The sequence below is a fragment of the Amblyomma mixtum genome, chromosome 3 (assembly GCF_055824585.1).
Source record: "Amblyomma mixtum isolate Tamu chromosome 3, ASM5582458v1, whole genome shotgun sequence".
Classification (NCBI taxonomy): domain Eukaryota; kingdom Metazoa; phylum Arthropoda; class Arachnida; order Ixodida; family Ixodidae; genus Amblyomma; species Amblyomma mixtum.
The window spans coordinates 290,959,365-290,972,918 of record NC_143014.1 but is presented as its reverse complement, the minus strand read 5'-3'; the positions used below and the strand labels follow the sequence as shown (position 1 = coordinate 290,972,918).

General features: G+C 46.1%; 1 protein-coding gene across 1 annotated transcript; it reads left to right on the top strand.

Annotated features, from left to right (window-relative positions):
• Positions 1-3,627: 3,627 nt before the first annotated feature.
• Positions 3,628-13,098, top strand: LOC149355147 (uncharacterized). Its single transcript, XM_089576073.1, has 3 exons — positions 3,628-3,913; positions 7,331-7,491; positions 13,042-13,098. The coding sequence occupies exons 1-3, from the start codon at positions 3,628-3,630 to the stop codon at positions 13,096-13,098; spliced, it is 504 nt and encodes a 167-aa protein (XP_089432199.1).
• Positions 13,099-13,554: the final 456 nt, after the last annotated feature.

Genomic DNA, 13,554 nt, shown 5'->3' with positions numbered 1-13,554 from the left:
GCTGGACATGCTGTTTGCGCGGCTGGCGCTGAAAGACATTCCGTAGGACCAAGACCTACGGGACGTGAACATCCTCAAGAACCTGGACCATAAGTGTGTGCGGAGCCTCAACGGCTGCCACTGTTATGTGGCAAATCGTATATTGAAAAGAAATTAAAAACGATGATCGTACCATTCTTCTTGAGCGCTGTTGCACTTTTATTGGCTGCACACCGACTTTTACGAAGTGAAGATGTTGAGCAGAAGCAGGGTGCAAACCAATGGAGAGACAATCGAAGCATACTCTATCAAGAGTGCTGGGCCACGCTGTGTTAGCGATGCCTCAATTGTCTTCTGTAAAGCGGAAAAAAATTTCGCGAGTTTTGCTGTACTGTTGCTGAACGTGTACTTGTACCTGTACGGTTTGCGCCGGCGCATGTCTGTGAGCATATAGAAGCTGTGCGTTTGCTCCTGAAAAAAAAAAAAAGATGAGAGTCAGCGTTGTGTTCGTCCCTTCCGCTCTTCCTTTTTGTCTTCTTTGGCCTGGAACCGTTGACCAGTTATTCTAGGAATTTGTCCCAAGTGACTGCACCGTCCGTGGCTGAGCTTCCATCATTGTGGAGGCGATTTATGAAGCTGTCTGGTGTCACGTGACCCTCTGACACTTTCGCGGCGGCACGTACTCGAATACTTTCACTCACGGCTTCGTGAGGGCGCTCCTCCTTGGCACCTCAGTCACCACAAGCCGGGAAAGCACACCATTTTTTTCCAAACCCAATGGAATGTCCAAAAATGAACTCTCCAAGCATTTCAGACAATTCAGAGAAAATAATTCCTGGAATTAGAAGAATAATACTCATCATGCTGCCGCGTTTATTTTCCCATCGTTTCCAAGCTCATGGGTAAACAATCAAACGCTCGGGCTGCAAATCATTCATTATCCTGGCCAGTTTGTGCCCTGAAGGGAAAATAGAGTGCTATGCGATGATAAGGACGGGCCGTTGGGACTAATCGGGACGGGAACCCACAGTCTCTGTTCTACCGTTCACAGGCCAAGGCCATGTTCCCACCGGCCGTCCACTCCTCTATTTCCTCTCATTCAGATTCCTTTCTCTTTCTCTCTCTCTCGTTCTCTTTAAAGATGGCCGAAAAAGTCAGACAAGCTAGGCATTAATGTGTAAGATATCGAATGGCGCAGCATCTTTGACACGTGATCACAGCCATACCTGAGAGATCTGGCCTCATCTCACAAGCGCAGTGGTGACAACTCTTTTCTCGTGAAAAAAACAAAGTTATAACATTACATACCTGGGTCAGCAAGCGCAACGCAGTGAAAAAACACGCGCACCAAGCTTTCTAATCATGTCTCTACTTGACTTTTCATTGAGCCACGGCCTAAAGAAACCGTTAGGTTGTACATGGGTGAGACCAACGTGATACAGTTCGCAGCTGTATGGCACTCGGACTGTTTCTTCAAATTTTTTCGGCTTGCTTATTAGCTGATATTTATGCAATATGTTTGATATTCATTTCAGTCCCAAGGGCATTTCTTATAACTTTAGATGGCCGGAGTTCGGGAACACCCATTTCATTTTATTGCGGAAACAGACCTCCTGGCTGGTCCTTTTTTTGTTGGATTTAATTAAAACGTGCTAATTATGAGAAAAAGAATAAACTTGACCTTGGTCTTGCGCTTCTCTACTGCACCGTTCTCAACTGTGCGTCAACAAACGAGGGGTGGCACTGACCGCGTCTGAGTGAGCGGCAGCTCGCCACCTTCTGGAGGAGATTTAATCGCTCTTCGTTAAACGGTTGCACTTTACATGCGGCTTTTGAACTTTCAGGACGATGCTGAAAGCGGAGTCGGCCGCTCTCTTCGACACGGTCAGCACGCATACTTGGGTCGTCCAAAATGTAGTATAGAGCAGGACACTACGGTAGGGCAAAAGCGTAGCCATTGGTTTCTTTTATTATTCTGGGGGATTTCTTCAAAAATGCTGAAAGAAGGGCCACGCAGAAGATACGTTGGGACAATAAACTATACTGTGATACAACTTAAAGAAACGGCAGTTGCGAACACTGAGCCATGGACCATGGTATTAATCCACTGGCCGATCGTAAGAGTCAAACAGGTCAGCTTGTGATAAGCTTTTATTTTGGTATACAAGAAATGTTTCAAGAGTGAACTACTTTTTCGTCGTGGAGAAATTCTGGGCGGTGGTCCTGAATATGGGCGCAGCTACAAAGCAGACTTAAGTTGTATCTGACTATGGATTGGCTGTATCTGAACCTCCTCTAGAACTTATAATATACCGAGCTTGGACCTGCAATGAATATTAAAAATATTCCATAATTATTCGGAAACAACATTTACGAAATTCCGAGATCGGTGTACTGCGGCAAACAATATGACGTTGGTTTTACCCATCTCCGGTGTACCACTCTGTTCTATGCATTGGCTCATGTTCCGCGATACAACCTGTATGCATTGAGCAGGGAAGAAAAGTGAGAACAGGGGCTCGCTACGACGTACATGACGGAAGAAAACAGTCATTCGAAACTAAGGAACATAGGGGATGTCTTTATTTCTGATGGGAGATAAATAAAAGCAGAAGAAAAAACAACCACATGTCGCCGGAAGGATCCGAAGCCATGACCACTGAATTTAACGTCATGATAAATTCGGCGAAATTGTCATAAAAAGTTAGTATAACAATGATTAATGCTGCATGACAGACATGCTCTGCCTACTACGTTTTGTTCGCGTTTTGTTGTGCAATCGTCATGCGCAGACCACGCCGAAGTATCTCTCACGGTGTTGAAAATAAAGATTTAAAAAGAATAAAAAGCACTCGCTATAACGTGCGCCCACTTAAAAAAATAATGAAACCCGAAGACCTTCCGTCTTCACCCGAGACAGGCAAGTGAAATCAAGAGGTGATTATCAAGGATATTGAATAAGTTCCTACATTACACGTATGCTCTGTGCACTAAATAAAATTTGTTGCGCATCTTGTGTTACATTCAATGACTAATTTTTTTTCTTGTACCGGACTTCGATTGAATATTATTTAGGCCGTTCTAGTGTTCTGTGTTGCAGTTTACCTGGTACCATTGAACTTTGGGCCATCTCTCCGTGCTTTGACTACTTTTTGGCGAAATGAGCGGAGGCACGAGAATTAGTCCCACGATTACGAAGAGGTTGCGCGTACTGAGCGCTGCCACGACCAGCTCGCACTGCGAGCTCAGCCTGCTGCGTGCATCTGCGCAAGTTCTGGCTCCGCCGCTACAGAACGGCCCTAGCCGTCCAAACAGAGCATTTTTGTTTTTTCATCGCAGTTTCGGCCTCGCCCGCCGTGCATACCACGCTTCCTGCGCTCTCCTTGGACGGGGAGAACATCAGCCTGTCTTCGGCCCCCGCTGCGTGGCACCATCGCACCACACTGAGCTTACGGGCTGCGAGGACTACGGACACGGAGGCTCTAGCGTCCTGTGCTGTCCCTACAGTCGCCTGCGGACGGCGTACTGGTCGACCTGCCATCGACAGCAGCCATACAAGGTACGGGTGACATCGCGCCTGCTTTGTGGTCTCCTGCCAGTGCGGCAAGCCTTATGCTGCGCCCTGTTTCCAGGCCGTGACAGTAAAACATGGTCACGGTGCTTGGAATTCGGACCTTCTCCGACCACACGTGCCGGCAGCGAGTGGGTCTTCCGGGCGGGCTTGAGCGGCGGCCATGTGACGTCCCTCGCGGTGATCCTGACGTGGTCCTTGCGGCGGTCGGCCCATTCTTGGAGCATCAGCAGCTGCGTGCTACGCATACTGCCGCAGCCAGGGGTGGCACGCAATGGCGCATGCTACCCGGTGACCACACGGTTTTCTGGCAGGTGGAAGACCACGGAGGACACGGGTGCGGCTTCTGTAGCCAGGACACAGGTAAGCAACATCTGGACACCGGCTCAGAGATAGTCATCTCTAAAAACACTGCTTATGTCTTTCAACTAATAATTTTATGGTTATAAACGAGGTAGTGCACTATGTTTTTTTTCTGCAAGGAAGCGCCACATAGCACTCCCTACATATCATTGGTATTGTGAAGAAGGGTGCGTCGTTTTATACGATATGGAGCTGTTTGAAACAAATAATCAGTTAGGTAAAAAAAAGTTGATTAATTAGTGTCCAAATATATGCGTGGAAGAGGTGTCCACTTAGCCGTATGAAAAACTAAAATGCGCTGATCTCTAGACAAATTTGTATTTTGAGAAGAAAAAATTGCTCACAATCAAAAGGAAACATTCACAGCAGTGCCTGGTTGGGCAAAGGGCGAAAAGAGAAACCTACATGACTGACGTTAACTGGGCATCCTACAGTCATTGAATCGTAACGGCGCTTTAGAGAAAGTGTTTTAAAGTAGAATTTAACTGAGCATGAAGGCCTTTGTCGCGAGAAGGGCGCGATAAATTAACTGTGTTAAGCAGGGAAATAAGTTGAAATGTTCTAAGCTTACATGTTATGTGAGAGAGCCCTGTTGTCATATCTTTATGATGCGCTGCGTGATGATGATGATGGTAGTTGGTCTAACTTACAAGCAGTAGCCGGAATTTAGGGTTTTTATTTCTGGGAATTTGGCCGCTGATTTTTCGATGTTTTGTTCAGAGCAAAACTTTCTTGTTTTTAGGGAATATTGTTTCTCATGGAAGAATTACCGGATTTTTGTTTTGTTTAAGCAGCAGCCCTGTGCGCTCGAAAGGAACGCATAGCTTACTTTGGCTTGTTTCTTATCAAGGGCAATTCATGTGGAAGGAATTAATGCGCAGGTGATCGTGTTGGACCAATAGCTGCAGTATGAAATACTACAGTAGTAAAATAAAAGTGACAGCATGGAAGGTAAGATAAGGAAACAAGCGAGAAAAAAAAAATGAGCGGCAGCAACAGGTGAGCAGCGCAAACATAGACTTGCCTTGCTTAGGCAAGTGGAACCAGACTTCTTTCTCTAGTCGCCTTCATGTCAATATAGCTGTATCTAAATTCCATTAATGGAAGTGCATTTGTTTCTTTTCCCGCATTTTATTCATTGCTTCTAAGGTAGGTTGGTAAAGAAACGAACGCTCTAGCTGGAAAGTTGATTAGGATGACCCGTTTTTGTACATAAAGTCAAAATATAGTAGGAGACCGTAAGGACGGACACTTGATTGCCATCGGGATGAAAGCCGCCAGTGTGCGTATTACCGTTCACTTTAAACATCAGGACAAAACTTTGAGACCAGCCAGGAATCATTGTGTAAGGTATTGATTGGCGCAGAAACTGTCATGAGTGGTCACAATCTTTCCAGAGTTCTGGCCTTGTCTCACGAGCGCACTGGTGACAACCCCAGTCTCTTGAAAAACTAAAGTGATAAGATAACGTATCTGGGTTAGTAAGCAGAACACATGGAGAAAAGCACGGGCCACAACCTTTCTGACCTTGTATATAGAGGGCGTTTTATTGAGCCACGGCCTAAAAAAAAGCGTTAGATCGCAAATGGGTGAACCCAACGACACATTTTTCGCCGCTGTATGGCACTGAGACTATTTCTTCGAACTTTTTTCTAAATTCTTATTTAGCTGATATTTCTTATGCAAAATTCGTAATACTCATTCTAGTGTGAAGCGCATTTCTTTTAGCTTTAGAGGGTCGGGGTTCGGGAACACCCACTTCATTTTATTGTAGGAACGCAGCTCCTGGCTGGTTCTTTTTATTTTGCAGCATTTAATTAAAAAGGGGGAATATGAAAAAAAGAAACTACCGGACCTTTATTTTACGCTACTATACTGCACCGCTCTCAACTGTACTTTGAACGAACGACGGGTGGTCGCTGACCGCTTCGGAGTGAGCGTCAGCTCCACACCTTTTGCTGGACTTTCTACCACTCATCGTTAAACGGCGGAATATTTTCCATGAGGCTACTGATGCACTTTCAAGCGATGTTGATAGTGGAGTCGGCCGCTCTCTTCGACACGGTCAGCACGCATACATCGGTCGTCCAAAACATGGTAGGCTGCGGTACAGTACCGTAGAACAAGAGCGTAGGCATTGGTCTCTTTAATTGTTGTGGAGTACTTTTTATTGCGAAAGCAATATTGCTCGAGGTTTCCGCTCTTGGCTGTCGTCCCGGAGAATCCATCATTGACCTTTAGCGTGACCTATGTGTGACGTCATACCAGCTGTGGAAATGCGGGGCCCCAACTCGGCTCGTCGCGATCGTCCCAGCGAATCCTCCACGCGCCGCTGCCGTGGGGGAGGCGCTCACGTGACCAGCTAAACCAGGCGCAGCCAGGGCTATAGCCTTGCGTTCAAAGGGCAAGGCATCGCGTTGAACGGGTGGTAGCGTTCCTCCCTTCCTGTACGGTGCGGTTCAGGTGTCCACCGAGGTGACAGAGAATTACTGCGTAATTTTCTTTCCTCAAAAAGCGTCGCGTTCAAAGGGCAAGGCATCGCGCCGAACGGGTGGTGGAGTTCCGTGGACTGCCTGGCTGCGCTACAACACGCTGTCGCGTTCCACTCCTAAAGACGAAGCTTAAGCATCATTAACTAACTTTGATAACATAACCCTTACTAAGAGCACCACCAAGACACATCACCAGCCAACCTAGGCGCAGCCAGGGGAAATTGCTTTCGCAATTACCGGGCTTAACCAAGCTAAGCCTCAGCCAATTTTTTAAATATCGGAATAAGGACCACGCAGAAGATACGTTGCTACAGTAGACAAGATCAGCTGTATCTGAACCTTCTAGAGCTGAAAAAATCGAGCTTGGGCCTGCAATGATTATTAAAAATATTCCATAATTATTCTTAAGAAAACATTTAAAAAAAACTCCTAGTTCGCTGCAGTGTGGCAAACAATATGACGTTCGTTTCACGAATCTCCTGTGTACCACTCTGTTTTAGGATTTTGCTCATATTCCGTGAAACAATCTGAATGTATTTAGCAGAGAAGGGAATTGGAAAGGAACGTAGAGGATGTGTTGTAGGGGAACAAAGGAACGTGGAGGACGTTTCTTTTTTTAGTTCGTGGTTTTAATTAATGGGAGATTATTACAAGCAAAGAAGAAAACGACATGTCACCGATGGGATCTAAATCCATGACCTCCGAATTTCGCATCCGGCTAAATTCGGCTAAATTGTCACAAAACGTATAACAACCACAGATACTGCCTGAAGGACATGCTCCGCAATTTTTGGTTACGTTTTCTGAAGAACGGAGGCAGTGAACCGAACTTCTCAAGTTCACTGCTCGTGGTATCCTCTATGAAAAAAGGCGGGAGATATTGCAGGATAAGAAGACCATAGAGCACTATGTTTCATGTTTCCAGCTGAAAGAAAAGTGGGGCCACTACTGCAACTCCCACGTCTCTCGGCCGCAGACACTCCTTCACCAGGACCTGGAGCGGAGGACCCGCGCTGCAACCACACTTGGTGGCGACCAGCTCCGCAGCAAGGGCTCAAAGGGGACTGGCCAATCAGCTCGAAACAAAGGGGCTCCAGCTGCCTCCAGCTCAATGCCAACTCGGACAAGCGTCGTGAGAACGAGCTGCAGCTGCTGCCTAGCTCCTCGTGTGAGTGTGGGATCCGAAAAAAAGTGTCCAGCTTGTTCGCTGCTCTCTCATTACTCCGCACTACGCTCTTACACTGCATGCTACTTTCAGGGGAGCGCTAAATGGGATGCCGGCTGTTGCCTGGAAACCTAAAAGCAGCAGCTCTCATGTGGAAAGCACTGCAACGGAACTCCGTGGTCGTGGCTACAGTCATGCAGTCATTACTGTCAGGGTTTAAATCACGGATTAAGGTGCCGGTCAACCTCACAACCCTAAAATGCGCCGCCTTGCACTTATATGCGGAACGCGTGCAGAACAGATTGGGAACGAATTTAGCAGAGGCTCTTCGGTGCGTTTTGCCATCGTTACCGCCGCGTCTGTACTTTGACCGGAAAGGTATGGAAATGTGTAAGGAGGACATCCTCTCGTGGATTAACCCGCTGGCACAGCCATTGCTTCTGAAGACCAAACGCATAGGGTGTCAATCGCTAGTCAGCAGAAAATCATCCTGTATGCTGCAACCACTCTTTCGACTCTAGCAATGTGCGGGCGGTCTGTCCTCCCATAGAGAGCAATGGCAAAGAAGAATATGATAATAGGCTCTTGGTTCAAGGAGTAGGGCGCTGCCTCTTGAGTTGTCATAGGTCGATTCCATCCTGCCTTTTACATTTTCTAGACAGGTCTTTTGAGTCTGCCTTTTATTTCATTGAATTAGTTCTGTTCTTCTGCGCCTTGACCTCTCATTTAAAGCGCTCTATTTCTCCGTCCCGGTTTCCTGCTAACTTAGTAGTTAGCTTTTTAGTTTGTTTCCCTACTGCGATTCAACTCTCTTTCTGTGCAATAATTTCAAATACCTTAGCTGCTCATTTTCTCATGTGCTGACTCATTTATGCTGTTGTCACGGGCCCCTGTGATAATCTATCAAGAGCTCTCCGATGTATTACTAGCCGCAACTAAACATCTGCCCTCAGCCGCAAAACCGCATTGACGAAAGTAAGCTCTGACACGATTATTGCTTTTCAAACAGCTTTTAGTACTTCATACCTGCTGTACCCGCACAATGCTCTCTGTTTCATTATCACGGCATCACTTCTGCTTTTGTGTGGAATAGTCTTTTCATGCCTCTCCATGTGCATGTACCCTTAGTTAACACATTCCTGGAGATATTTTTACTCTGCCAGTCTGGCTATCTTATAGCCTTGTTCTTCAAGCCCCTGAGCTGTGCAATCGTTAAATGTCTTCAAGCCTGCCTTAATAGCGCTAAAATTAATAGCATAGCACTTCTCGACAAGTATTAACTAGATTCTTAAAATTTTTATTGTTATCAGCAAGGGTACAATATCTTTCGCATACGTAATACCAGGGAGCCTTGGCTCTGCGACCATTACGCATAATTTGTACAAGAGATCATACCCTAACTTAATTTCTGATAACCATCTTTACTCATTTATCATATGAATCATGAATAACAGCGATGACAGGTTTAAACCAAGCCTTAGTCCTCGTGTGCCTCGACAGTTGTCGCACTTCTGACATTTCTATTTATAGACGAAATTCATTCTACTCTATAGCTAGCATTCCGTCTTAAACTAGTTAACGTGGCAGCGTTACGCGTCTCCTGTCGCAGAAAAGCCGGCGTCGTTTTGCTGTGAGCGAAAAACCCTGATGGAAAGAACGAATTAATAAAATTCATGAATAGGTCAATGAGTGCTCGAATGGACGCAAAATATTTATTCAGGTTTCTGTAACCAAGGGAAAGTAATTAAGCTGCAAGAAAATGGGATTAAGTTGGTCTTGGGTGGGAATCGAAGCCGAGACTTTCGGACAGCGAGATGCCTGCGCGCTACTCATTGGCTACGAAGGCTCTTTCGCTCAAGCTGAATAAAGGGAACCATAGGTAATGCGTCTTGGTCTTTAGCTTGGTACTCTGTATTATAGATATGTGTATGAGTGATTATGAGCATGCTAATTAGGATATATGCCTTTGTGCGAGCGTTGCGTAGGTGATGCGAATGGGACCCGATACGCTATCGCGTTCTACTCATAAAGGCGAAGCTTAAGCATCCCGTAAGTTTTTTATATGGCTGTTTGCGGGGCGGAAAAGAAAGCTCTGTATTTATCCTTCCTGGAAATAACCTCCATAGTCTACATTTCATACATCCAGCTTTACACGCGGAAACATGTCCCTGGTGCCAGGCCCGCCCAACACTCTTCCACATTTTGTGGGTAAGTGGGGCCAAACCAAACAATCTGCAGACGGAAAACACGTCTTTTGAGCGGTAGTAGGCGCTGCTTACCACCGATAACCAAGAGGACCGACGAGCCCTCATTCAACAGGTGCGCACGGGAGCTCAAGCCAGAGGAGCCCCAGTATATGTAACCCACCTTTAACCTTAAGCAACTCCTTTTTGTTTAATAAAGTTTTTCCTCCCCCTCCTCCAATGTTTTTAACAACGCTTCTTAGCTACTCAGACCAAGTTCATTAATTAGCTTGATTGGAATTTCGTCTACCGCTGGAGTGGTGCGTTTAGGAATGTTTCCTTCCGCATTTTGACAGTCAAGGTTGATCAGTTCAAAACTCCTTTGCGTCATGCTGTCCTGCGCTCTGTCTGCACTCAAGGATATTACCTATCGTGGCTTCTAAACGATTCAGCTATGATTCATGTAATGTCTTTCACTGCAGAATACATGAGATGCAAAGTTTCTTAGGGACGGTTAAAAAAGAAAAGAGGCCCACTTCAACTGGCGAACCGGAGCCGAAAATTCCTCAAATGCAACAGTGGTTCGATTCGATTTAGACACTTTGGTATAATTTTCTTGTTCTTCTGTGTCGCAGCGAATGCACACGTCGACTCGCGGAATTATTTCCGGCCCTAGCGGGTATCAGTGTTTGTGTGGCGCAGAACCAAGCGCGCCTACGAAATGCTGCGTAGACCCAGGAGCAAGAACGCGCCTTCCTAGGAGTACAGAAATGCATGTTCAATTGTTTCTAGCTTTCTAGAAATTAAATATTCTGCAAAGGAAGGCAGAAGTAGTCCTTTTTCTGCAGCTTCAAGAAAGATTTGGACCGTCAGTCAGGTCGGAATGAACGGTGAATGCTCATATGCCGTACTTTACTACTTTGTCGAGAGTTACCCCTTTCGAACGGATGAGTGGTTATATAATTCAGTAAAACATTTACCCTGAAATATGAATGACACCAATTGTACACTGCAGGTAAATGCACAAAGGGAAACCGCCTCGATTGCTCATATATACGGTTCGATGTACATTCAGGCCAAACCAGACAGTACATTTTCTTCGCGTCCCTTCCGTTGTTTGATTTATGGAAAGCAAGGTACAAAGAAGACAATATTGACAGTTACCTAACACATTTTTCATTCTATTTAATAATCAGAAAACCTATCACGTAAGGAAGCAAAGAATGCAACGTCTTCCCTTAAATAACCATATGCCACTCCTAACATGTGGTATGATGCTGTAACTGCCACAACTGATGATGGAGCGCCGAATGCGCGGCGTATATGTGAAGCATGCAAGATGTTCGCATAAATCACTCGCGTTTTATCGCATGTATTACTATACTCGTGAAAAATATGGCTGATCTAACGTCACACGCTTCCGCAGCAGAACATATTGTTACAATATGTTAGCTTCTGCGGGTGAAACATGAGTCAGAAATGTGCTTGGATATCTACTATAGAAAAAGGATTCGCAAGATATCCAATAACTGCTCCTGGGCAGCCATAATTAAATATATTGCGGTGAGGACTAATGAGAATGAATAGGCTCATTCCTTGGGCTCCCTTGATTACAGGGAAAATATCTGATCATTGTTTTTCACGGCCTATAAAGCAGGGAACCGGTGGTAGATCCAGTATCCATTAAAAAATCAATTTTAAGTTGGTGAAACTCGGACATATTGTTGCTGTCTCGGTTGTGTATATCCGACTGGATAGTTTGACGTGAAGAGAGCCCTTCTCGGAAAACAGCAAGAGGTAACCCTATCATGTTAGGTGCTAGATAGGTAGTCATGCCGTTCAATATTTGTAGAGGCATTTAGAGAGCGACCGCAGACCAATATGAAAAGAAACCAGCTCATGCCAGCTGTTTTTGTTGCGAAAGCAACACTACGCGAGTAGCTGAGCCATTTCGCGGAGCTGGGGAAAGGGCATACTGTGCATGCGCGAGGAGCAGGACGTCATATGGCGCTCAGCTGGCGCGCCGCTGCTGTGCTGCGCGGGTGACTCAGAGGTGCCGCCGCCGCGCTCGCCAACTGCGCATGTGCAGTAGCGGCGCATAGCTAGCGTGCCGGGGCCGCCGCCGCTGCCGCGCGCTCTCCACCGCCTCTCTCTATCTCTCTCCTCGTTGCTTTCGCAATCCTCCAGGTTTAACCAGATCTAAGCCACTGCCAATTTTTTTAGTCTACAGGCTGCGCGCCCCTGAATTAGCCAGCTGTTTATACAATGACAAAAATGGCGGTGTGGCACCCTCAATGATTCTGTTCGCTGAAGCAATCGTAGCGACTGCCAGTATCAGGCCCTTGTGTAAAGGTCCGATGCGCTGAAAGGCCAGCACGTATACCGTCTTTTGAATATGGTGGGCTAAATTTGAGGAGGCTCGAAGCCTGGACGGCGCCACTTGCTTCACTTGCTTTTCACGTGGCCGCATCGCAGGGCAGAAATTTGGGCACGTTGATGTCACGCATGGGCAGCAAGGGATCCCCGAGGAGAACTATCGTTGCTAAAGTTGTGAGGCTAAAGCCCATGCTGTTGAACTTGAAGTGAGTTCGTGTTCGTGTGTTTTTAAAATACTCCCTAAATTTCTTCAAATACCACGGTTGAAAACACAATAAATTGCAGCACGTACTGTGCAGATGTAAGGATCCTTACGCACTCCTTTAATAGTAAGCAGCTTTGATCTGGGAAGTTTTGGGATACCTGCAGCTTTTTTTTTGGAGGGGGGGGGGCAAGCGCAGGCAGCTTCTAGGTTTGCAGCATTTATGCAAATTTAAGTAGTCGTGTACCATATATAATGCAGAGGCAACTGCATGGTGATCTTTACTCTCATAATACACAGTTCTTCGAAATACTCGCAAAGTCATCGTATTTATTTGTTCGGTTCATTTTACTCGTTATTTCTCCGCTTGATTTTTCGCCTCTGCATGATGTGCTCCTCACGATGTCTGCTCATTAAAGTGGTAGTCTCCACTACATCCTTTTCTGCTGCTAGTAGCGATTTCGTGTCCTTTTTTTTTCGTTACTCGAACAGCTTCAGGACAGCGGTGTTTTTTTTTTTTTACTGTTTACCATTTTGAACAGATACTAAGGCAGAAATAGACAATATAAACCAATCCTGTTTCAATTGCCACTAATATCGCTAGAAAGTGCCGACTAACTACTGAAAAGACCGCGTAAGAAGTGGTTTTTCGCTTTGTACCTTAAAACAAACGTTTCCTAAATGGCGCTGTTGGGCACGCATTTTTTCCCAGCTTTTCACCGCGTCCATGGGAACATGCTGTCTTCAGGCGTTTCGGCGAGTGGTGAAGGATGCCAGCAGGCAGCCTGGCTGCATTCCGAGCCGCCCTTTGCCCCGGAGAGGCTGCTCAAGGGAACCAGTGTGGTTCTCGCCCCTCGACAGCGTGTTCAGCGTGCTGCTCGTCGATGGGTTGAGGGCAAGAAATCGCACTGCCTCAGTTATTCAGTTGCTCCCTGGCAGTGACGGTAGCGCGCATGACAGGGGCAGCTGAAACGTCAGCGGCGCCTAAACGTCGTCGCTGGCTGCTGCTGGAGCTGTGAGAGCTGTCTTGACATTTTATTCTGTTTTACGATTTTTATTGATTTCGTTATCATCAGCATATATAAGACCATGAATGAGGACAAAATAAAATACAAAATTATTAAGCGACCATGATGCGAAGGGCCTCACTGATGGCAAAAAATGGTTGGGGAAGGTGGTTTCACACGATGCCTGTTCAGAGGATGGAAATGCCTACAAGGGTA

Excerpts from the sequence above, each read along its gene's own strand:
- LOC149355147 (XM_089576073.1), top strand. The coding sequence starts at position 3,628 with ATGGTCACGGTGCTTGGAATTCGGACCTTCTCCGACCACACGTGCCGG. Across the intron at positions 3,914-7,330 it reads CTTCTGTAGCCAGGACACAG|CTGAAAGAAAAGTGGGGCCA; the intron begins GTAAGCAACATC and ends TCATGTTTCCAG. Across the intron at positions 7,492-13,041 it reads GGCCAATCAGCTCGAAACAA|AGCTTTTCACCGCGTCCATG; the intron begins AGGGGCTCCAGC and ends GCATTTTTTCCC.